Genomic DNA, 25,348 nt, shown 5'->3' on the forward strand with positions numbered 1-25,348 from the left:
AAACCTTTATCTGTGATTGATATTATATACTAGATTTTTTTTTAAATCTAATAGTATAATTTTTTTAGACGTGAATAAACGTATTTAATGTTTTATTGCTACATCTGTCCATCCCACACAACTGGTTGTATTCCTTTGGATGAAGCCATAAGCATTTTAGCAATATTTTCTCATGTTTGTTGTACTGCAATATTTAGGAGGTGGCTAAACATAATTTTGGATTATAGAGTAAGAGAATACTGCTCTATCATTTTTTATGGTTTCTTTTTTTTTCAACTTGTAACATAAAGATGGTTCAACTTTGCAGATGTTTATATATATATATATATATATATAGTCATCAGATTACATATGAGATAGGCACTATAGGTTTGTTCTTAAGTTGAATTTGTATGTAAGTGGGAACAGGTACATTATTTTAATAAATGCAATTAAGACAGATGTTTGTCTCAAAATATTATTAGGCAGTGTGGTGTCAGTTACTGCATAAAATCCTCACTGTGAGTTTTTCACAAAGCATACAAACAAAGCAATAAAAAAAAAACATTATGGAGGCCAGACATTTGTTAACTGCAAGCTGTGCTTTGATATGCAAAAAAAGAAAACACAAACAAAACAACTGCAGTATTTGTCTTGGTCAATAAAGAGTTACAAGATGTTGCAGAACAGCAAAAGATTTCTTCTGCAAGTCATGCAAACTGACCCCGCCAAGCCTCCATCCTGAACGAACAAGCAGGGAAGCCCCATTCATTTTTAGGAGTCATCCATATGTCAGATGTCCTTAACTCGGAGACTACCTGTATAGTTGGAGTATTCTGCACTCCCAAGAGCTTTCAACTTTTGGATAATGTATCTTGGAATGAATTGAAAATTAAAAAACATTATAATTATTACAATGCCTACTGTTTCCTTAAACCATACAGGAGTTTTCTCGTAGCTAATTTAACCTCATTATTTCTTAGGCTATACACAAACGGGTTTAACATTGGTGCAATAATTGTGTACATAACAGAGATCAGTCTGTCCTGATCCATGCCGTAACTAGATTTGGGCCTAAAATACATAAAAATACCAGAACCATAAAACACAGTAACAACTATTAAATGAGAGGTACAAGTGGAGAAAGCTTTCTGCCTCCCAGTGGTTGCATGGACTTGAAGAACAGTTGAGATGATCTTTATATAGGAAACCAATATTAATATACATGAGCCTATGATGACACATCCACTTATGACATATATGACAAGTTCGTTGATCCATGTGGTTGTACATGACAGTTCAAGAACAGGTGGGACATCACAGAAGAAGTGGTTGATTTTGTTGCTACAAAATGGCAAAGAAAAGGTGAGTATGGTGTGGATAAGAGAATTTATGGCTCCAATAATCCAGGATCCACAAATAAGCTGGACGCACATAGACTTACTCATGACTACGTTGTATAAAAGTGGTCTGCATAAAGCGTTATATCGATCATAAGCCATGGCAGCGAGTATATAACACTCTGTTCCGCCAAACAGCCAGACAAAGTACATTTGTAGAGCGCAACCATAGAAAGAAATGGTCTTCTCTTGAGAAAGGAAGTTGGATAACATCTTGAGGACAGTGGCCGAGATATAACAAGAATCCAGAAAGGAGAAGTTGGCCAAGAAGAAGTACATTGGTTTGTGGAGAATCGAACTGAATCTGTAAACAACAATTATGTAAACATTTCCACTCACTGTAATTAAATAAATAACCAGGAATATCAAAAAGAGGAACTGTTCAAGTTCAGAAATCTCTGAAAGTCCTGTTAAGATAAACTCTGAAAAAGTATGATTGTACCTCTTCATGTTTTTCCTACCTTGTTGCAGTGAACCCCTTAAAATATAACAACAAAATGTGAAAAACATATTTCATTTTCTGTAAAATTTTGTGACATTTTGGAAAGTAGAAAATAAAATATTGATTATATATATATTAATAAATGTTGCTATAATTGTTGATCAAAATTGTGCATATATGATCCATATATGATCAAAAAATATTCAAAGAAATCGTTGTCCTGATAAATTACTGGTTTTGTTTCAAATTACAAATAAAGTTCATTTAAAAAGATACAATTTTTTTTGGAAAATGTTATGGTAGTTTCTGAATTAATTCATATCAGTGCTGTTATGTTGTAATTTTTGATGTTAAGATTTGTTGGTGTTGTTGCTCTGGATAACAGTGAAGCTTTAGACTGTCCGCTAGGATTTTGTGAAAATCTATTTTATTAAGTCTTTTCAAATACACACAGAATGTTACAGACAAAAGGTTGATGGTAGAGGAAAAAAACACAAATGACACATAAAAAAAAGAAGAAAACAAAACAAAAGAAAAATAAACCACAGTTACAAGACAACCATGATATAACAGCCAGTTTCTGGTTTCATAGACCTATATTAAAACCTATAGGGTTACACAGAAACAAATGTGAATTTTGTTACGATAATATCAACCCTGAGTTAGCCCATATAGCCTGCGGAAAAAATCTGAATAAGACAGGAGCAAAACAAACAGCCAGCAATAAATCTCTGACTTATTTAAAGGTGTCAGAAAAAAGTAGGGGGGAACAAAGGAAGTAAAGACAGAAACCCAGGGAAAGTGACGAGGTAGGGGTGGACGGAAGGTATTGGTAAGAGCAACAGAAGGAAAGCTGGGGAACAAATATTATTAACATTGCCATGGCTGTCTCTAGTCTCTTCTAGGTTTTTTAATAGTGCCCCATTGGGGAGATTTCTGCCTACTTCCTATTTGGGTAACAATTTTTAGAGGGATTTTTTGGTATGACAGAGGTTCCAACCCCCTTTTTATTCATTTCCACAAAAAAGGATAAAAAAAGGGATTAGACTATAATTTTTCTTTAGGAAAGTTATTTTATTCTTTTACAGCTTTGGACCTGTTTTAATTTATTTATATATTGCAAACCTAAACATTCATTCAAAAAGTGTTGCAAAATCAGTAACAAGACATAAAACAGAGAAAACATAACGTGTTGCAAATATCTGTAGGTAGACAATAAAGGTATAGGTGCGATGAACACCAATCTCCATCCCTTCCTAGATTTTAGTATATAAAGAATGTATTCAAAACTTTACATTTTACAATCAAAATGATAGTTACCCTTTGAGGAATAAACAAGAAGTTGTAACAACTTATATCACCATTCGGAGTTCAACCCTACTTTGCCGGATAAGTACGTCCTGTGAACAAAATAGATCTTGGTCATGTGAAAAACTAATAGGATCCCATCAGGATTAAAAACAGTTGTGTAGTTGTGTAAAAACTATTTAATGAAGTTGTTATATCTGATTTACTCTTATAATGGAATCTCCTAAAAAAGTTCTTCTGATGAAGCTCATATTGCAAAACGCTTTAGGAACAAATGGGGATTTCTAATGTTGGTGCAAAATGTAAATGTACCTGTAATCAACTAATCTGTTAATAATGTATATGTTTTTAATAAATATACAGTATGTATATTTATGTACAGTATGTAAGAACACTTTCAAAGTTTTCAAAGTCCCGTAAAACCCAACTTTTTTGTTTTTGGAAAAGAAAAAAGAATGTGTAGTTAATGTACAATGCTGCGTAATATGTTTGCACTATATAAATCCTGTTTATTATTAATAATAATATTAATAATAGTGATAATATTAAAAATAATTAAGAATTATACTAATAAAAATCAATAATGGGGATGCAGTAACCTAAACTATAATTTCACCTTTTATATACAATACCCTATAATTCCTGAAACAATAATATAATAAATAATATTGTGGTAGTATTAATATTATTAATAAATAAATATATTAATTATTAATATTATTATTAACAGGGAGTTTGGCAGGTGAAAGGTAATAGAACAAATATGTAGATGTTTGGTGTCTTCCAAGACTTTTGGTACTGAAATTCTTCCTCCACAATATGTACATTGAAATCAGATTATTTGCAAGCATCCTTGCAGATATACCAGAGATGTATACAAGTTGTCTTGAAGCATAAAAGCGGAGCATAAATATCATATATAGGGTTACAATCTAATGAATCATTTGATCCCATGTGTGAATAGCTGAACACTGCAGAGTGGTAAATAATATGAAATCCAAATCTAAATGTAATACCTTTATTATTTTGCCAGCTTGGGTTAAATGGTAATTCATTCCGAGATATAATGTGCCAGCGGTGTGACTATTTGGTTTCACTTGCTTTATATTATATTATCTTCAGGTCTTTTGGGGAAACCTCCCTAGGCTCTATCTCACCTTGGAAGAAAAAAGTTTATACTTCATTGTTTTATGCAGAAACTTTTTTTTATAATTTTCTCTACAACTTTTAGATGTGTCCTTAAACAAAATTAGCTCTGTGCCATGTCAGATGGATGAATGTACTTTAAAGTACTTGGACTTTATATCATCCACCTGTGTGAATACAGGCCTATTGGTTTAATAGAGGGACCAATCCTTTTATTTGATTAGATGCACAATGGCAAGAACAACTCAAGGTATGTGTGCATTGGGTACTTATTTCCCAGATAGACCATGATCCAGCAAAATGCAAACTACTTCTTTTATAATAATGGTATATAGTAGAAGCTGACAAAATAAGTTATATTGATTGTACACCGTGGCTGCCAACAATTAGAACTCTGTTCTACCCAGAAGCAGCAAACCATACATTTGAATGCCATGGCCATAAAAAGAAGTGACTTTACAACTTAACAACAAGTTGGGCAGCAAGTCAGGAATGATAACTGTCACCTGCAATATTTCCAACAAAGAGAAACTGGACTTGTGATAACATGTGATAATAATACACACATTTCTGTAAACTGAAAAAATATAAATGATCAAGAATAATTGCTTGTTTTCCTTTAAATAAGAAAGTACGGACCCACCCACTTTCCCATCGCAAATGTGAGCCGCCCACTTCTTTAAGCCTGCCTTCCATACGGGGAACATGGTCTGTGGCTCAGGGGTCATTCTCCTGACCCCGCTAGGGGGCGCACTGGCCAGAGCTGCGGACCACCAAAATAGTAAATATTATGGGTTAGCAAATTAAGTTAAATTGACCGTATACTGTGGCAGTCAACATAAAGCTCTCGTCATAGAGCGTTTCTGCCAGAAGTAGAAAACAAGACCCGGGAAAAAAGATGAGAGTTCCATTGAGCTCCCTTCCCACATTTAATCCCTTTGTACTCTAACAAACATCAAACTACACACATTTTGTAAGAATTTTATTTTTTCATATAATTATTCGAAATTTTACTTTCGTAACAATAATGTTTATTCATAACTTACAACATTTTAAAAAACTTGTACAGTTATTTTCACTCCTTTCTATACAATATTATGTCAAGGTCCTATATAACACAACTTATATCAATGGGCAAACCATCCTTTTTGGGGGACAACAATATTCAGATTCATAACTCCTTTTTATATTAACTTCTCTGTAGGTTAACACCAGCAATCTCTTCATGGTCCTTACCTGCCCCCTTTCAATGTCTGCCCTCTCCTACTTAACCATGCCAGCTTGAACTTCCTTGGTCCAACCCCTTACCAGACCTACTAATCCTGTAACCAGACCCTTTCCCCACTAATCCAACTCAACTCCTTGCTCTCTGCAACCCTTTTTCACCCTGTCATGCAGTCATTCTGCCCATTGTTTCACAAGTTACAGGCCTTACTATACATGTGAGTGGCACAGCCATAATAAGCAAATGCTTTATGGTTTGACTAGAAAGTGGACAACATGTTGTAGATAAAACATTTCCAAAAAGAAACATTCCAAACATGAATGAAAAAGAACCCAGTGCCAGCAGGGGAAGAAAACTTGCGTATAAATCCCCTTTTCAGATTTTCCTTAATGTACTCTCTCATGGCCTTTGTCCCAGGGGGACTGAGGGGGTATACATGACTTCTGGGAGGTGTAGAATTCGGTATGAGGTCAATGGCACAGTCATAAGTCCAGTGTGGGGGAAGTTGTTCAGCATTACGTTTGGAGAACATGTACTGTGTAGAGATGGAAACAGCAACATCCGATGTGGAAAGAGCGAGCAACTTTAGAGGCTTGACCTTGAACAAACACTGGGAGTGACAGGATGGGCCCCAGGCCAATATCTTAGGAGAAAACCAATCAATTACCGGACATATATATGTTATATATAATATGCATATGTAACATATATGTATATACATACATATAACAATGTAACATAAGTATAATATGCATTATTATATGTATATGGTATGTAGAATGAATGCCTTATAAGTCCCTTTTGTTCTTGTTTTTCTGTATTTTTACAGAAACTTTAAGTATTGTAACTGACTAGGATATATCTGAAAATGATAAAATCATGTCTGTTACACATTGACAATATCAACAATAAAGATCTCAGTCGTTTGCTCAATAGTCTTGCGATTGCTGATTTTACTTCTTTGTTTCTAAGAGCATAAATAAAAGGGTTGTAGAGAGGAACAAGCATTGTATACATAGGTGACACTAGTCTATCATATGTATTCCCATAACTTGACTTGGGCCTAAAATACATAAAGATTGCAGAGCCATAAAACATTGCAACCACTATCAAGTGAGAGGTGCAGGTTGAAAAAGTTTTTTTTGCTCCCAGAACTTGAATGTACATCTAGAACTGCTGAGATGGTCTTTATGTAGGAGAAAATTGTTAATATACATGAGCCGAATATAACAAAACTAGCCACACCAAACACTGTCCATTCATTGACCCAAGTATCTTTACATGATAGTGCTAGTAATGGTGGAACATCACGGAAGAAATGGTTAATCTGATTGGACCTGCAAAACGGCAAAGAAAATGTAAGGGCTGTGTGTATTAATGAATTGATTGACCCAATGGGCCATGATCCAATGATATGCTTAATGCAAGTTATTCTGTTCATAATGGTGGTATACAACAAAGGTTGGCAAATAGCATCATATCGATCGTATGCCATCGCTACCAACACATAACACTCTGTTCCTCCCAAAAGCAAGACACAGTACATTTGGACTGCACAGCCATAAAAAGAAATAGCTTTACGACTTGATAACAAATCATACAACATTTTTGGAATGGTAGAGGTCACTAGAATTATTTCCAAGGAAGATAAATTAGCCAAATAAAAGTGCATTGGAGTGTGAAGAATTGGACTCAACTTATATCCAAGGATTATAGATGCATTTCCATTCACTGTAATGACATAGAAGAGAAGAAACAAAGGATAGAACAATAGTTGAATTTCCCCTAACTTGGAAAATCCAAGAAAAAGAAATTCTCTTACTAGGGTGTCATTTGTACCCATTTTCTTTTTTTTCTGCAAAAGTTAGATATTATTTATTCACATACAGAATTATACATTTTCAAGTTGAATAATTTGTAGAAAACCACAGTTTTGTTTTGGAGTAGATGTAAACCCAAACTGGACAACTTTTTCTCCATTCTTTGTTTTATCCCAATGCTGCTGTGGTCTTTTTACATTCCCAGCTGCAATAGCTGCCAGATGTCATTATTCAGGGTCAGTTTCCTGATAGTAACAAAAAAGTACAAATAAAGGCAGCCTAAATGAGCCTTTCTCAACCTTTTTACCTTCCAGTAAATATCATATCTTGGGGAATCTATTTTAAATACAGGATGAAAAATAATTCCTAATAATTACGAGCTAATTAGGAGGAAAAATAACTCCTAAGATCCTGTTGTCAGAATACCACCTAAAAGTATTTTATTGGTGTCATGCCACTGGCCTTTCCTTGTGATGTTGGTCCAGGGACTATGCAAGCCGATTTAAAGGAAGGCCAATCAGCCACTGCTCGTTGAACCCTAGAGTGACCTTTCTCCATATTTTTACACGGAGAAACCCTTGATATAACTTTCAGTTCTTAGGAAACCCCTGACAATTAAAAGCATTTTCAACAGCTCACAGTACATTAGTATGGTTATCGGTGGGAAGAATGCCTCCTACATCCCTGGCTGGGGGAAAGAATGTCACCCTTACAGATAGCCAAAAAGATCTTTGGTGGATCAGTTTTCTTATTGTTGGAAATTGTTCCTGGTTTACTGTACTCTGTGACAATAACACACAAGATTTCTTTTTTAAAAAAGTGTGAATATCTATTTTTTAAAGAGAGAAACCAATTTGCGAAGAAATTAACTGATCTTAGTAAATTAAGTGAAGTTGTGCTGACTCCAGCCAACCAATAAAGGGCAAATAAAGATTCTCTAGTTTTCCTTGCACTTGATGGGGTATTCCTAACACACTAAATTTTAACTTTGTTTAAACTAACCATAGACTCAATTGCAAATCAGTTTACAATAACACCTTTGTTTGGATTACAAAGTTAAACTATTGTATTACTTTTGGCTAGAGTATGGAATGATTAGTATCTCTGTCTTGTATTTTTTTAATGAATGTCCCCCGTTGAGGAGATTACCCCTCTTTATTGGACTCTTAAGCATTCATGGTTAAGCCTGCACTCAATAAAACTAACATTAACAAGCTGCAAACATCCATGATCCTAACACCTCCTTCACACTAGAGGCAGGTAAGGATGTCCATGTTTATTTGAATCCCTTTATCTGAGTTAATAAACAAATGTATTATGACATAAAAAGGTTTGGATGGTGTCATTAATGTTTAGGCTATATCATTCATTTAAAACAATACAATTCAAATCCTTAAGAATGCTGCCACCTTAATAAAAATTAAGGATGTAGTCAAAAGATCTGGTGAGTTACTTTTGGCAAGCATTGTTAAAGTCAGGTTTTGCATGTTTTCATATTACAAGTATAGTCTCATCATAAGAGACGCATACTAACATATACAGGGAGGGTAAATGAAAAAAAAAATGAAACTTTTAAGGCATATTTGTTTGCGTTAAATATTGCAGATATTTAGGGAGAGCAGTATTTGACTAAATACGTTTTCTGTAAATTGCATTCAATTACGAGGTGGCTTGCAGAACAAGAAGAGTATACAGATGACTTACACAGGCTTTCAAGGCGTTATATATATTGAAATGTAAGCCTGGGGGAATAGTCTTTGGAGAGATCTAATATTCTGCTGTGGCATTTTAGAAAAATATCTTCTATGTAAGAAATGTATTAATTAAAAAAAATAAAAATATATTTAAGGTAATACAAGTCATATGACTGTCTCATAGAAGGACTATTTGGGTTTTAGCACCCCTTTATTCCCCAAGATTAATGTAAAGAGGGTGTTGTCAATAAAGAATCTTGAAAAAGATTTTTTCTTATGTTTTGTATTTTAGCTTTTCTTTATTTTACATTTTTGATTTTTATAAACTTCATTTCATTAACATCTCAAGGAACACCTAACAACATCTAGAGAAGCCTTTATGACCTTTTTAGCATGAAGGAACCCTTAGGGAACCCCTAACAATACCCATTTTCCACAGCTCACAATACACACATGGTGGTCAGTGGTAAGAATTGCCTCTTACATTGTTGGCCAGAGGGAATAATGTCATGCATACAGATAGCTAACATAATCATAGGTGTCAGTGGTAATTAACCTAAAAGGCAGACATTGTGCACTGTTCAAGGAACTTCTGGAGGAACCCTGGTTGAGTAACCACCATTGTTCTCCACACCTACTCCACCTCTTTCCACCAAGGATTGTCCAGAACCTATGCAGTTATGACCCAGACACTTACTGTCTGCAGAGGAGCACCAGAGGCTATTCCAGGTCAACCTCTGCCTGTATTGTGGATCTCCTGGTCACCTTCAGCTTTATCAGGTAAGGGGAGAGGTGAGTTAACTCCATGGGCCCTAGCATTTTTTACTCCTTTTCTTTTCAGCTCATATCTCTCTCTTCGTATACCTCCAGGGCACTGAAAGAACCATTATGGTACAGCAATCCTTCATTCAGGGACTTGTACTTGTTTCTTGGATGCCTCTCTTGTCAAGCCACTCCATGTGCCCCTTCATAAGAAGAAGCAGCCTCTCCTCCTATGACTTGCAGATGGCTCCACCATCAAGTCTGCACCAACCTTTCCCTTCTTACAACGGTTCAACCTGGCTTTTGGGAATTTTTGATGCAATTTCCTCTTCATTGTTCCCATTATCCTTTCAGCACTTAAATATGTTTCCTCTAATTTCCTTAATGTCTTTCTAGTAGTCTACCTTGATGATATCTTGATCTTTTTTCATCTCTAGGGGAGCATATAATGTCAAGAAGGTCCCAGGTTGTCTCCAAGTTCATGGGCTGTATGCTAAACCCCCCAAAAATGTGTTTTAATAAACACCATGCAATCAGGTATCAGCATTATTGGAATGTTTGACTCTGAGCAACCAAAGAGGCACTTAAAAATTTTTGAGGTTTGCCAATTTTATTTTCCATTAAGGAAATTAGGGAATTTCATTTTTTTCATTAAGGAATTCCCCATCATTGTAGCCGCTCTGAAGAGGCTCATAAGCCCACACATTACTTTCTTCTGGACCTCTGGGGCTCAGTCGGCTTTTGGCTGAATAAAGTAATTATTCATCTCCACTTCCACCCTGAGACATCCCAACCCCTCCTGATTCAATTGGAATCTGCTTTTGGTGCCATCTTATCACAACGGTTTGGGCCCAGGGCTCCTCTGCATCCCATCTCCTTCTTTATCCAAAAGACGTGCCCCTCTGAAAGGAATTTTGACATCATTGATCAGAAATTGTTGAAGAATTTCAGGTGGAGGTAGCCTTGGACCAATGGTAGTCTTGGTGACCAATGATACACCTTAATAGAAATAAAAAGAATTGAACCAGAAAAAAAATCCAAGTCCAGGGGCAGAAATGCATACACAAACACAGACCAAGGAGCAGGGGCTCCCTAAAAGGTCAGACCAGCTACCTTTCTTTTGTGTGTTGAACACTATAACTAATTGCGCTGACCATTTGCTGGGACTTTGAACTTAGCTTGCCTGCCCTGACTGCTTGCCTGGACATTTGATTACACTTGCCTAATGCCAGTTCTGACAACTCTTTGCTGTGATCTCATTCTTCTGCCTGTTGAACATCACCTGTTTTCACACCGAAGACTCTCTGTCCAACCTCTTTAGGTGGGCACTTTGCAGCAAAGAGCCTGGCAGCCTTTAGGGTTACCATCCCATCATCCCTTGGACTCTGCGCCTCAGATGATCCCATATTACTTGTCTGAGAAGTTGCTAAGGCTAATCCAAAACGGATAAGTGAATTATTGTGTTGACAAGCATGATAGAGCTTCTGCACGTTTTTATCTCAACACAAAATTTGCATACCAATCTGTATACCATGTACTAATAGTTATTTTTGATACTAGGGTTATTAACAATTTCAAACCTTGAACTCTTGGAGAACTTTAAAATAAATGTAATTTTGAGAGATTCAAAAGATATCATACAACCACGATCCTGCTTACAAAAAAAATGTAAGCTCAAGATGAGGTTGGACAGAAGTTATGTAGGAGCCACAGTAAACAAGGTATTTTGGTCTTGTGCAATTTACATTTTGATATTTTGTTGTTGTTAGTTGTTTTTATCCAATTTTGTCAAGCTTAACAAGTAAACAAGGGTCTAGATGTGCAAAGCTAGTAAAAAAAAAATAACAGACCTCCACAACTTTGTCTTTGTTGTGGTGTTTGAGAATTTTTGAGAATAACTCACAGCACAGTACATGCCCAGGATACTTAGTATAGTATAGTATATATATATATATACTTACTATATATATACTATACTATACTTAGTATAGTATAGTATATATATATAGTAAAGTATAGTATTATAACTCACTAAGATATAGCTGAACTTCAAGAAAATTATACAATCATGTCTTCTGTACCTATACTGTAAATCAAACCTTTGCTCCAGTTATTATGAACAAAATCAACAGTCAAGGTCTCCATCGTTTGCACAATAGTCTTGTGATTGCTGATTTTACTTCTTTGTTTCTAAGAGCATAAATAAAAGGGTTGCAGAGAGGAGCAAGCACTGTATACATTAGTGACACTAGTCTATCATATGTATTCCCATAACTTGACTTGGGCCTAAAATACATAAAAATTGCAGAGCCATAAAACATTGCAACCACTATCAAGTGAGAGGTGCAGGTTGAAAAAGCTTTTTTCCTCCCAGAACTTGAACGTACTTGGAGAACTGCTGAGATGATTTTTATGTAGGAGAAAATTGTTAAAATACATGAGCCGATTATAACAAAACTAGCTACACCAAACACTGTCCATTCGTTGACCCAGGTATCTTTACATGATAATGCTAGTAATGGTGGAACATCACAGAAGAAATGGTTAATCTGATTGGACCTGCAAAACGGCAAAGAAAATGTAAGGGCCGTGTGTATTAATGAATTGATTGCCCCAATGGACCATGATCCAATGATATGCTTAATGCAAGTTATTCTGTTCATAATATTGGTATACAACAAAGGTTGGCAAATAGCATTATATCGATCGTATGCCATGGCTGCCAACACATAACATTCTGTTCCTCCCAAAAGCAAGACACAGTACATTTGGACTGCACAGCCATAAAAAGAGATAGCACTCCCGTTTGATAACAAATCATTCAATGCTTTTGGAATGGTAGAGGTCACATAAAATATTTCTAAAAAGGATAAATTGGCCAGATAAAAGTACATTGGAGTGTGGAGATTTGGACTCAATTTATATGTAAGGATTATAGACGCATTACCACCCAATGTTATAACATAGAAGAGAAGAAACAGAGGACAGAGGAACATTTGATATTGCCCCAACTTGGAAAATCCAAGAAGAATAAATCCAATTGCCATGGTGTTATTTGTACTCATTTTATTCATTTGTTTTTTCTGTAAAAGAAAGATATTATTTATAAACATACAGGATAATACAGTACCCCTTGATATAGTAGTAAATCATTATTTTGTTTTGGAGTGGCTGTAAAACCAAAATAGACAACCTTTTCTCTAGCCAATTGCAGGTCTGATATCAGCCTAAACAACCCATTGCCTTTTTATCTTAGAATAAACTTTTCAATTATTTTGGAAACTTATTTTAAGTATGTTTCATTTAAGGTAATGATAGAAATGACCCTAAGGTTTGTTGTCAGAATGCCACCTTTACAATCACCTAAAAAATTATTGGTGTCCTGCCACTGGCTCTGCCAAGTAGTAGTGGTCCAGGGACTATGCCACAGCTTCAGGAACCACCAATAACCTATGGAGGTTCCACAAAACCCTGGTTGAGAATGGCTACTAAATACCAATACTGTGCGGGTCAGTCTACTAAAGGAATAAGGGCTGTTCATATAACAAAGGGATATTTAACTTTCCTAAAATGAGAGAATGAAAGGCTAACTTCCAACCATCCAATCATGTGAAAACAAAAATCCTGTTTTTAAGTGTTCCTGGCCTGTGATTTGGTATTATTATTATTAATATTATTAATAAACAGGATTTATATAGCGCCAACATATTACGCAGCGCTGTATTATGTGGATTTTCACTACACATCCTTTGCAAAGTGATAATTCACCTTTGTAGGTGAACTATCCAAATCCCTTTACCAACTATCCCCTTATAAAGTAAACAAAATGTATTTTACTTTCCCTGAATGAGCCTAATCCTCCTTAATATGTGTCTTACATACCTCCTCTTAGATGCTGAAGTTCACGCACTGCGTATGTATATGGTGGTGGGGGTAAGCAACAGAGGCAATCAATATAGAAAGCAATGGGCAGGACTGGGTGTTGATATTTCAGATCTCAAAATCTTACCTCCAGCGCTGACATGAATCTGCAAGAAAAGAGGGCATTAGACGATGCAAACCATCCTTGGCTACTTTAAAAGCACATTAACATATCTTTTAACACATCACATCATTGTAAAAATAGAATTATTGGATATTTAATGAAAACTGAAACATTAATACAAAATTTCAATACCCTTTATTAGAGGGGATTTTCTAAACATTCATAGAATAAAAGAAATATGGTATTCCAAATAAAACCATGTAGCCCTTTGCCCCTCTCTGCAAAGTGATTTAGAATCAACCCGAATACTGTGGATAAGAAGATCGAGAAAGTGGTTCAGTAACTTGGCCAATGAGTAATGTTGAATGTTGTCAACCCAACAAAAAAAAAAACACATACCATACAGACTGACAGGGTCTTTAAATGATAAAGCATGGGTAAATGTTCATAAATTCTAAAGGTGTACCATGTTACTGTTTTTTTAACTTGGCCCACACATTTAACTTTTTGTACGTAAGAATGCCTGGAGACCTTAAATTTGAATATTTGAAGAGACTGCTTTTGATAAAAATACATACTATGTACATATAAAAAAAATAGTAATAGTAAAACAATAAATTTTCTACTAAGTAAAAGCAACTTACTGGAAATGTAAGATTTTTAAAGAGTATGGTAATGTCAGTATTCCAATAAACATGCCCACCGAAGGTAATATTATTCCATTCTGTTACTTTTTCTTTATCATAAACAGGCATTTTTTGATGCATTAAATAGAACAAGTAGAATTTGAATTTAGAAGAAACTTAGAAGAAATAGAACATAGAAGAAATTTGAACATATAAGAAATAGAACGTAAGTAGAATACACTTGTTATGAGGATTGTTCATGGTTATATAATAAAAATGAACCTGGGAGAAAAGTCTCAAGAGAAATTTTAACTGCTGTGGTGTACAGAGAAAATAACTTTTGCATAAGTGATTTACCTTGACAACCATTTTAAAACTTTTGGAAGCCAACAAAACATTGAGCCTCATGCATGATGACAGCATCTGAATGGTGGACATTCTCTATTGGATGTACTTAAACTCAACTAAACTTTTAAGAGAAATCTAGAAATGTTTTTTGTTAATAAGCAAACAGTGTTTACAAAATTCAAATTTTGTTTTAAATGCGTTCCAAAAAATGGAGCTTCATGGCTGTATATCTGCAATATCAGATCATCCAAGGTTCAGAACCTACACATATTTCTGCTATCAATTTTGTGCTTGAGCTACAGGCATGATTGTTTCTGTGATCAATGATTTATCGCCTGGAAGTACCAATGTTTCAGATTGCTCCAAGTCTGATGGAAACCAAAAAACATATTGCTTTTGATCTATGTTGATAATAAATCACACTAAAAGTAAAAATGGCTGAACTGTCCTTTGGCATAGAACTGCTGGTCTCACAATATTTAGAATTAGGGCTCGCTCACACCTGCCGATTGAGTGCGGCTCCCTACGGCTAGCACCTTGCGTGGCAGTGGTGGATCCAAAAAAACAGCATCTGAATATTTAACAGCTGGTGGCAGTGAACAGCACTAGTACTGTACCCCTTATTTATTCATTGGGGGCTGCCACAAGGAGACCCTACATGGAGCATTTCCTGGTGTGCCGAAGCAGTAAACACTCCACAACCTCACTTCCTATTAGTTCCAGTTGGTGTTACAGAATAGTTAAAAAGACAAAGTAAAGTTATATGTTACGCCGAGAGTCTGTCCTCTATATCCTGTAACCTGGCTGGGCTCCATATCACATTCAGCCACAGATATGCGCCTACCCTTCACTCAGGCGTCCTCCCAACCCCACTTCCAGAATCCTCTGTACATTTGTTTCTGATGACATCCTCCAGAAAATTTACTGTCCTATTGAGGGCCTTACTGAACGGGTGGTGAAAGCTCTGTTAATAGTTATCACACAGCTGTGTTGTTCATAAATACTGCAGGGTAACTGGGAAGGTCTTTGAAGCAGATCCTTGGGAGATATTATCTTCTATTCTAGCTCCTTGGTCAACACCCTTGAGAGTTTTCCAACTTGTCCTAACTCTAAAGTTATCCCCCACAAGGCTCATCATCAGGCAGACTGAATTCACCACACATTCACATCTCAAATGGATTATGTATAAATGTTGATTTTATACAACTGCATAAATCATTATCATTCATGCTAATTCACATTTCCCTTCATTGCCCCATTTATTTCATAGGATCCCAGTGGAACAAACAAACAGGAATACAACCACCCTCTCCTTTACAGAAACAGAGATAAGGGGCAATTTATTTTTTTACCTTAATTCACAAATGTTTTTTTTTAAAGTGTGGTATTTTTAAATTGTGTTGTTTTTTTTTTAGGGAGTCTATTTATAAATGTTTTACCCAACTTTTTACATTGGACTCAGTTTGAAAATGTGCGAATCAACATGTGTAAGAAACCTCCATCAGCTGCTTGATGCTGTTTGAATTCCTAATAGGTTGATTACACTGATTTACTGATTGATTACACTCAAATTCCAACCAGAAGTGAAGGGAAATCACCAAAATGTGACCAATTACTGAGAAACTTTTCCAAAGCTACAAAAAAACTATAAAAAGTTTCGGAAATACACATACAATTCTCTAAAGTCAAATTTCAGAAAATTATTTTCACATGGCCATCTCAAAGGAATAAGTGAAATACATTTTGCTCTGTGTCTTTGAATTAATATAACAGTGACTCTATGGAATAAAATAACGCTCTCCAGTTCCCTTTTGCTTTGTACTTAAGAAAAGCCTTCTGTGTAAGAAAATGTTCAAATATATTCACAACTTTTCAGGAACTTTTAATGACATTTTTAGAGAGAAGTTCAATGACAGGTAATAAGCCAGAACAACTAATTCATTTTTCCATTTATCAAGGCTTCTCAACTTCTCAATGCCTTTATAGAAGCCAGTGTTCATGACGTTCCCTCTAATGTGGGTCACCTAATTATAGGCATTCCTGGATGTGGGATCAGTTATTACCAGAATCTCCTAATTGTGTGTGCATGTATTCCCCTAAAAACACAAAAATAAGAATGCTTAATGCTATCAATTGTGTTTTCTTTAAACTAAAACAGGGCTGACAAATGTGTTGTAAAACATATCCCTTAAACAATGGCCTTCGGGGCACATGAACCACTGTCTAAAAGAAGGTCTGGATTGGTGGAGGATGGTTGGTATGATGTCGGTTTTGAGGTTTGGTAGATGCCAAGCTAACGATATCTTTACTTTGGTTACTATATACTGAAAACCAAACTATTGGGATGATTTCAATGCTGACTTTCCAACCTACTGTTGCCAATTTGAAGGGTTTGACTCTCTCTGTTGGACTTTGTATCTGTTTTATTTAGTTAAAGATTAGTGTGTAGTCGTGTTGCTTTATAAAAGTCTTCTTCACAGCATTCCACCATTACTAGGGCACTTCCTATATATCCTGCATGTGCTGGTCTTTCTTCGGCTTAGTCTGGCAAAGTTTTTCAATAAAGGACAGTATATTGTTAATATTTTCTCTCTCTTGAGCTTTTTGTTGTCCCTTCCACTTATGTATTGCAAATGGGAAAACGGAGTATTAGCAACAGGTGACCTGATCTAATTCATATCAATTTTATTTCATAATTGCAAATGTATACAATTTGATCATAATCCAATTTGCAATAAAAATCCTGCCTGAACTATTTTCTGCTTTAAGCATTTTGTTGTTAAAATGTTGCTGGCCACATAGCTAAGGCTTTGTTTTATTGAAAAACAACAAAAACAGAGAGACGGTTTTAGCATTAAACACCAACATACAAGCAATTTGCACAACATTTTTTGAGCAACTACTATTTGCAGTATAATATAAACTAATAAAACAAAAACATTAAAAAAACACCTGCTCAATATTGTGTAGGTTCCCCAAAATAACTCTACCCCATGAATGCATGGGCTCCACAAGTCCTCCAAAGGTGTCCTGTGGCATCAAAGGATCAAAGCAGATCCTTTAAGTCGTACTGCTTTTGCTGGCATGTCTTCCTCCCATAAGTGCACCTGGAAATCCTCATAATCTATTAGCCACCAATTTCTAATACTCCATTGATCATATCTGATGTTTATGATACCATTGTAGGCGCTTGAAGTGATGAACAGAAGTCATTAATTAGTGCGACATTACCTCTACTGTGGGATTGGACCAGAAGAGCTTCCTCCCACCAACACACATTATGTTCAATCTTTCAATGGGTGCTAACCAATGCATACGGGGACCCCCCTCCCCCCCACACACCCTGTCATTTTGGAGATCCTGTCACCAATTATCTAGCTATCATATGTTGGCTCTTGTCCCTAATGATCTTAGGCTCGCCCATTTTTGAGCATTGAGGATCTGAATGGTTACCTAATGTATTCTACCTCATGATACGTGTCACTGTCAAGAGGCCTAATAAATTTTATTTTCTTCAGCTGTCAGTTCAAATGTTTAGGCTGATTGGTGCATTGGAATAGCATTTACACCTATGTCTGTGTAAACATAATGCAATCATTTTGACATATACGGCCTTATTTATTAAAGCTGGAGAGGATACACTTTCATCAGTGAACCTAGGTGACCCAGCAAACCTGAAATGAATCTGGTCCAGGATTCAAAACATTTACTAGCAAATAGCAAATGACTTTGAATAAATCCATCCCAGGTTTGCTGGATCACCAGTTTCACTGATGAAAGTGTATCTTTTGCAGCCTTGGAGATTTTAATAAATCAGTCCCAATATGTATGCATGTATACAGTAGCAAAAGAGGTGTTTTTTTGTGTAAATATTAGGCATACATTTTCATTTCATCATTAGGAATTTGTTACCTACAAAGCTAAATCCTCTACAAAGCAACCATGTTAAGTCATTTTAGTTCTATAATGGGAAAAGGATAAATCCTCTATCATGTTACTTTTTATGTGCCCACTAAGTGTATTTTCTTCTCCTGCAAATACAAAAAATGGGAAAAAATCTCACCAATGTGAACAGAATTCCCATTATGGGGGGTTGTCATAGGTAAAGGTCTTCCTGTTGGAGGACAACTCTAAGTTTTTAACTTTTCCTTTTTGTTTCTCTGACAATTGTAACCAGGACAAGGTATGGAGAAAATCTTCCTAACTGGATATCAATAAATAATCAACACCGAATTTTTTTATTATTATTATTATTATTAAACAGGATTTATATAGCGCCAACATATTAAGCAGCGCTGTACATCAAATAGGCATTGCAAATGACAGACTAATACAGACAGTGATACAGGAGGAGAGGACCCTGCCCCGAAGAGCTTACAATCTAGTAGGTGGGGGAATTTCACACACAATAGGATGGGCGATATGTAGTGGTGGGAAGTAATGAGGGTTTAGCAGACAGAAGAAGACAGGCAAGTTTGAAAAAATGAGTTTTGAGTGCTCTTTTAAATGAGCAGAAAGTAGGAGCAAGCCGAATAGGGCGAGGAAGACCATTCCAGAGAGTTGGAGCAGCTCTAGAGAAGTCTTGTAACCGTGCGTGTGATGAGGTTATGAGTGAGGAAGTCATTAGTAGATCATTGGAGGAGCGGAGGGAGCGGCAGGGGGAGTATTTTTTAACCATGTCAGAAATGTAAGTGGGACAGTAACTGTGTAGGGATTTGAAGGCAAAGCACAGGAGCTTAAATTTGATTCTGAGGTGAAATGGAAGCCAATGGAGAGAACTACAAAGAGATGTAGCAGAAGAGGAGCGGAGGGAAGGATGGATGAGTCTGGCTGCAGCATTCATAATAGATTAATCCTAATAGTTCCTAAAAAGCACCTTTGCATACACTTTAGTGCTTTTTAATTGTCATAACAGACTTAGCAATCTTAGCAAAAGCATTCTTCACCTCACTGTTCCTTAAACTGTAAATAAAGGGGTTTAAAAATGGTGCCACCACAGTGTACATGACAGCCACCATTTGATCCTGATGTGTGGCATAACTTGATTTGGGTTTTAGGTACACAAATATGATGGATCCATAAAATATTGTTACCACTATTAGGTGAGAAGTGCAAGTGGAAAATGCTTTCTTTATCCCTGTGGTCCAGTGGATTGTTAAAATTGACAATATGATCTTTACATAGGATAAAATGATTAATATAAAAGAACAAAGTATTACAAGACCACTTGTACAAAAGATGACAATTTCATTGGTCCAGGTGTCAATACAGGAGAGTTTTAGTAGGGGCGGAATGTCACAAAATACTTGGTTTATCTTATTGTCACAGAAGGGCAACTGGAAGGTCAAGATTGTGTGGATTAAGATGTTGACTATGCCAATCACCCAAGAGCCAGCAATAAGCTGAAAGCAAGTTGCTCTGTTCATGATGATGGTATATAGCAGTGGATGGCAGATGGCATTATATCGATCGTATGCCATGGCCGCCAGTACATAGCACTCTGTGCCACCACATACTCCGAAACTGTACAACTGTACGACGCACCCATAAAATGAGATAATTTTATTTCCAGACAGCAAACTGGACAACATTTTGGGTACTGTAGATGAGATGTACCATATGTCTAGAAAGGAGAAGTTGGCAAGAAAGAAATACATAGGAGTCTGAAGACTTGGACTAAATCTAAAGGCGATGATAAGGGATAGGTTTCCAAGCACTGAAATCATATAAATCCATAGAAGAATAACAAATATTATAGACTGAAGTTTTGGATTTTCAGAAAGACCAACAAGAATAAATTCAGACACCGCTGTCTGATTTATCTTTGCCATTATATTAGCTGTTTCTACAAAGACAAGGTAATACACATTCCAAATAGGGATGGCAGCTTAAAGTATCATGATCTGATGGTAGCCATGCTCATAGAAATTTGTATTCCATGCAGGGAAATAGATCAGACTCATCAACAAAATTCACCATATCCTTGAAAAAATTTGAAATCAATGAAAAGCTCAATAAAACAATAGAACGGATGTCCTTTAGTTTGTGATTTTTATTGCATTTCATCAGTGTAGTAACATGGATTGAATATTCGCATCATTGTCCATCAATGTGGCCACCATAAGAACCATAACTTATCCTGTTTAATTTTCTAAGATGAAACATTTTAGCAGTATCACGGCGAATGGGCTTAATGGGTTCATTATTGATTTGCCAGACCTTCAATCATAGGATCTGCTTGGACAATGTTCAGAATGACCTAGAGCAGTATGTACTTGTTTGTTATGTATTATCTATCTTATATAGGCCCATATAGGTGGCCATTATGAATGTTCAAAACTAAAAGGTTTCTTTTTTTGGAAAAAAACTTCAACAATCTTGCACAGTGCAAGGGTAGACAAAATAAAGGTTTTATATGCAAAAGTGCAATAGGCTTTTATTGGCTGCAGTAGGTTATGAAAGTGTCTAATAACTATTCAAAATCTGATCTTGTGCCAAAAACAGCTCCACCGTGACACGTATGTTATGACCCCATGACACAAGGAATGTTACAGCAATGCACAGTAACACATTGTAGATGTGCACTGTGGTGTTGTGCCATTCAACATTTATTGTTCTCCAACATACAGTGTGCACTGTTGCATATGTGCTTTTCATTGCCCTCAGCAAATGTTTGTTCTTTTAAAAGGATTTATTACAACATATTTGGAAAGAAAATTGGAGAAAGTCACATAACAAAGAATTCCAATATTCAAAGAGTTGAACTTATATGAATTCAAGCTACTTTTGTGCACATTAACACAACTTTCATTTTGAAGGGGCTGCATTATTCTGCGCATCCAAAACAAGCATCAAACTCTAATGGCTTCTATTACTACCGCTCTTTGAAAAATATAATAGGAGACTATGATCAATATAGAGTCAATTGTTCATAAAACAATTGTAATTATTTTTCAAGGAATACCCAACTGGATTAAATTTGTGTTTTTTATATTTGCTGCAGTCCAGTGAACATAAATAGAATTTTGCCAGGCTGAGATTTGGGACCGGATTCCTTCCAGTCTAGATCTGTACTTGCCACACCATTCCCAAAAATTGTCATTTAACCCACTGCATTGCTTGCATAGTTTTGGTTGGAATTTTCATTGGAATAGTCAAACATATCTTTGGTTTTTGTATCATTTTTTCTGTATGAATTAAGTCAAGCTATACTGCACATATAATACTCAATAATCTGAGAAATGAACATTATGCTCCAAGCTGTTGAAAATGTCCTTCATTTTATTTCTGCAATAAAAATGAACAGGTATAGCTTTTCTCTTTTTATATTTCTGTAGCCTCCTGTCGCTTTGGCATGTTATAAAAAACACAAAGCAGGAATTAGTTGTGTATTACACAGGCATAGCTGGTAACCTTGAGTAATACTTAATAATAATAGGGAGGCACATTATCTTTTATTATGTTGTCTCATAAAGCAAGAAGGACGAATCTCCCGAAATTGCTCTCAAGACAATTCTTATAGATGAAAATGCTGCACTTAAATAATAATTGTGCTGTTTTAATTTTGACACAGAAATAAAACACAAGGGCTTATTTGTGTGGTAGGGGATGATAGCTACAATTTGGCAAACTGATTTAGATTTCTCCCACTGGCAAAGAAAATTTCCCAACAGTAAAGGTAAAATAAATAAAAATCCAATTTTCATAGCAAATCATTGTTAAAAGAAATACTTAATTTTAGTTTAACATATTTGTAAAAATGAAATAATGTTTTCCATGCATGTTTTGATCTGTTGCATGCATTACATAATAAAATAAAAATAACAATAATGATAAAACAAGTTATAGTAACTGTGTTTTAGTAACTGCTATAACTTATGGCAACTGATATTTTGCCGGTTGACCTGTATTTAGGATTTGTAAAGTATGAAGTTTAGTTTCCCTGAAAATGCAATTAGAAAAAGAATCTCAATTTTTTCTTGGGTCAAACCAGTAGTTGGCACTGTGTCCTCATGTAAATGTTTAACAAACACTTTCTATCAGAGATAGTGCAGTTGTTAAAGAGTTTGTTACTCATTTTACATAGGGACATAGTGCCATCTACTGGTGCCCAACAGCAGTGCCTAAAATTTAATTTAAAGTGATCAAATATAACAAACTCAAAAGTACAAAAATGTGCTAACCTGTAAAAAGGGGAACAAAAAGATATACAAACAGAGCCCATACAATTTTATTTATTTTTCCCTTTCAAACAAATGTTTTGACAATAATGCACCATGGATGTATTAATTTGCAATAATTTTATTGCCATTTCTATTTCTATTTCATATTCTATTTACTAAAATTAGCAATGACAGCTGTGTTATGTGCCCTAGGTTTATAATCGAGTTAAAGCAGGATTCCTGTATACTCAGGTAAAAAGTAGATATATATATATACAAGGTATATATATAGATCTTGCATCTTGGTTAGCACTCTTGCCTTTTCACTGCTGGATCCCAGGTTTGAATCCCGGCCAGGACACTATCCTCATGGAGATTGCGGGTTCTCCTGGGTCTGCGTGGGTTTCCCCTGGGTACTCCGGTTTCCTCCCACATCGCAAAAACATGCAGTAAGGTTAATTGGCTTCCCTTCAAAATTGACCTAAGACTACATTAATGACATATGACTATGGTGGGGACATTAGATTGTGAGGTACAGTTAGTGACATGACTATCAACTTTGTACAGTGCTGTGTAATATGATAGTGCCATATTATTAATTATTGTGTAATAATAACAATCGACAGGCAGTAATTTAACAATAACTAGGATGTCAGGTCAGAGACAATTAGTTACCACTGTAGGATGAACAAGGGCAAATGGGCAAGGGCAAATGCCAGATGGAGGGGTCACAGCCAGAATGAAGGAGGTCAAAGCCAGGGTGGAGGGGGACACAGACAGTATTGGGGGAATCACAATCAGGAATGAAGTGCCACAACCAAGATGGAGAGGTGATAATGAGGATCAGGGAGGCCACAGCTAAGGGCCTGATTTATTAAAGCTCTCCAAGGCTGGAGAGGATACAGTTTCAGCAGTGAAGCTGGGTGATGCAGCAAAACTAAAGCGATTTCTTCAAAGTCATTTGCTATTTGAATTCTTGACAACATACACTCCAGGTTTGCTGGATCACCCGGCTTCACGGATGAAAGTGTATCCTTTCCAACCTTGGAGAGCTTTAATAAATCAGGCCCTATGGGTGAAAGGTGAAACCATGATGAGGGATCACAGCCAGGGAGAGGTATCATGGTCCGAATGGCCACAGCCAAGATTAAATGCTAACAGTCAGGATGAAGCGATCACAGCCAGGATGGAGGGCTCACATCTAAGATGTAGAACAATGTAGGGAAAGGCTCATACAAAGGCAGAAGAAAGAGTGTACACTAGGTGTGCAATACAAAGTTTACCACCTGCTATTCTTTTCTTACTCATAGGGATGATTTGACTGTTCTGGGATGGTAGTCTGTTTGGGTACCATGTCTAGCAGTATGCTTGCATAGGTTGGCACCAATGGAGCCAGGAAGAAGCAGGTAGTGAATGCCAGGCACTGAGCAGGACAGGAGATGGGAATGAACCATGCGGCTTCAATTCTTTCTAAATTACAGTCATAGAACTTTTAAAAATATCAAAAGTTCACTCTAAATTTACCTATGTGATAGTTTGATAGTTACAATATATATATATATATATATATATATATATATATATATATATATATTTGTGTTGTGTTGTGTGTTGAAGTTAGCATAAGCCTGGAGTCAGAATCAAGAAAAATCAGAATTATCCAACCACCAATATTAGCCAATATCCTTATCACCATTTTTTGCAACCATCACAATACCTTTATAGTGTCCATAAACACCCATAGACTTACATTGATGAATTACATGATCACAATTGCCATTTTTCTAAAATAATGGCAGTTAAAGTGGTAAACTAAGCATTTAAACAAACATCCACAATTTGATTAACTAATGGCAATTGCTCCTATCAAATGCTATTTGGTGATCTGATAGTCTGACATATGGAAATATTGGCTTCATGAACCTGGTGATTGCCTTTTTATAATGCTGATAAAGGTAATCTGCCACAAAGCAAATGAAAATGTGTGTTTTATGTATAAATGAAGCCATTTATCATTTGAATAAGCTGTTCATCCTTTGATAAATGAGTCCCATGGTTTATTTTGATTAGTTGTGGTTTTACTTTTGACTTCTTCCGAAAGTGCTCCATGATACATGCATTGTAGTCAGAAAGTAACAGAATTCTGTGGATACCAATTTCACAAGAAAAGAACATCTTTATTTCAATTTAAAATGTTTTTTATTACATATTTCACATTGTTTATATAGTTACACTGACTTGCCAACAGTTCTTAGCAAAGGTATTCTTAAGAAACTAATATTCCGGCAGATAAATGAAAACACAATGCCCCTGATTCATCAAGCAAAATCGGATTATCGGTCGCGCATTCGTATTAGCGATCCGGAATCGTGCGCGATCGCGCTATTCAACAACCGGAAAAGCTCGCGCACGGAGCCGCGCTTATCCGACAGCTTTTTACTGGCGATCATG

At 35.9% G+C, this 25,348-nt stretch overlaps 3 protein-coding genes across 3 annotated transcripts; all 3 read right to left on the reverse strand.

Annotated features, from left to right (window-relative positions):
• Window positions 1–886: 886 nt before the first annotated feature.
• Window positions 887–1,829, reverse strand: LOC140341069 (olfactory receptor 5A2-like). The gene has a single exon (XM_072426590.1). It carries the CDS (start codon window positions 1,827–1,829, stop codon window positions 900–902), a length of 930 nt encoding a protein of 309 aa, XP_072282691.1. The 3' UTR covers window positions 887–899.
• Window positions 1,830–11,908: 10,079 nt separating this feature from the next.
• On the reverse strand, window positions 11,909–12,823 carry LOC140340246 (olfactory receptor 5V1-like). The gene has a single exon (XM_072425302.1). It carries the CDS (start codon window positions 12,821–12,823, stop codon window positions 11,909–11,911), a length of 915 nt encoding a protein of 304 aa, XP_072281403.1.
• Window positions 12,824–19,624: 6,801 nt separating this feature from the next.
• On the reverse strand, window positions 19,625–20,566 carry LOC140340248 (olfactory receptor 5AP2-like). The gene has a single exon (XM_072425303.1). The coding sequence runs from the start codon at window positions 20,564–20,566 to the stop codon at window positions 19,625–19,627; it is 942 nt and encodes a 313-aa protein (XP_072281404.1).
• Between the last annotated feature and the right edge of the window lie 4,782 nt (window positions 20,567–25,348).

The sequence above is a fragment of the Pyxicephalus adspersus genome, chromosome 11 (genome assembly GCF_032062135.1).
Source record: "Pyxicephalus adspersus chromosome 11, UCB_Pads_2.0, whole genome shotgun sequence".
Classification (NCBI taxonomy): domain Eukaryota; kingdom Metazoa; phylum Chordata; class Amphibia; order Anura; family Pyxicephalidae; genus Pyxicephalus; species Pyxicephalus adspersus.

Coding starts and splice junctions, on each gene's coding strand:
- LOC140341069 (XM_072426590.1), bottom strand. CDS start 1,829: ATGAAGAGGTACAATCATACTTTTTCAGAGTTTATCTTAACAGGACTT.
- LOC140340246 (XM_072425302.1), bottom strand. CDS start 12,823: ATGGCAATTGGATTTATTCTTCTTGGATTTTCCAAGTTGGGGCAATAT.
- LOC140340248 (XM_072425303.1), bottom strand. CDS start 20,566: ATGGCAAAGATAAATCAGACAGCGGTGTCTGAATTTATTCTTGTTGGT.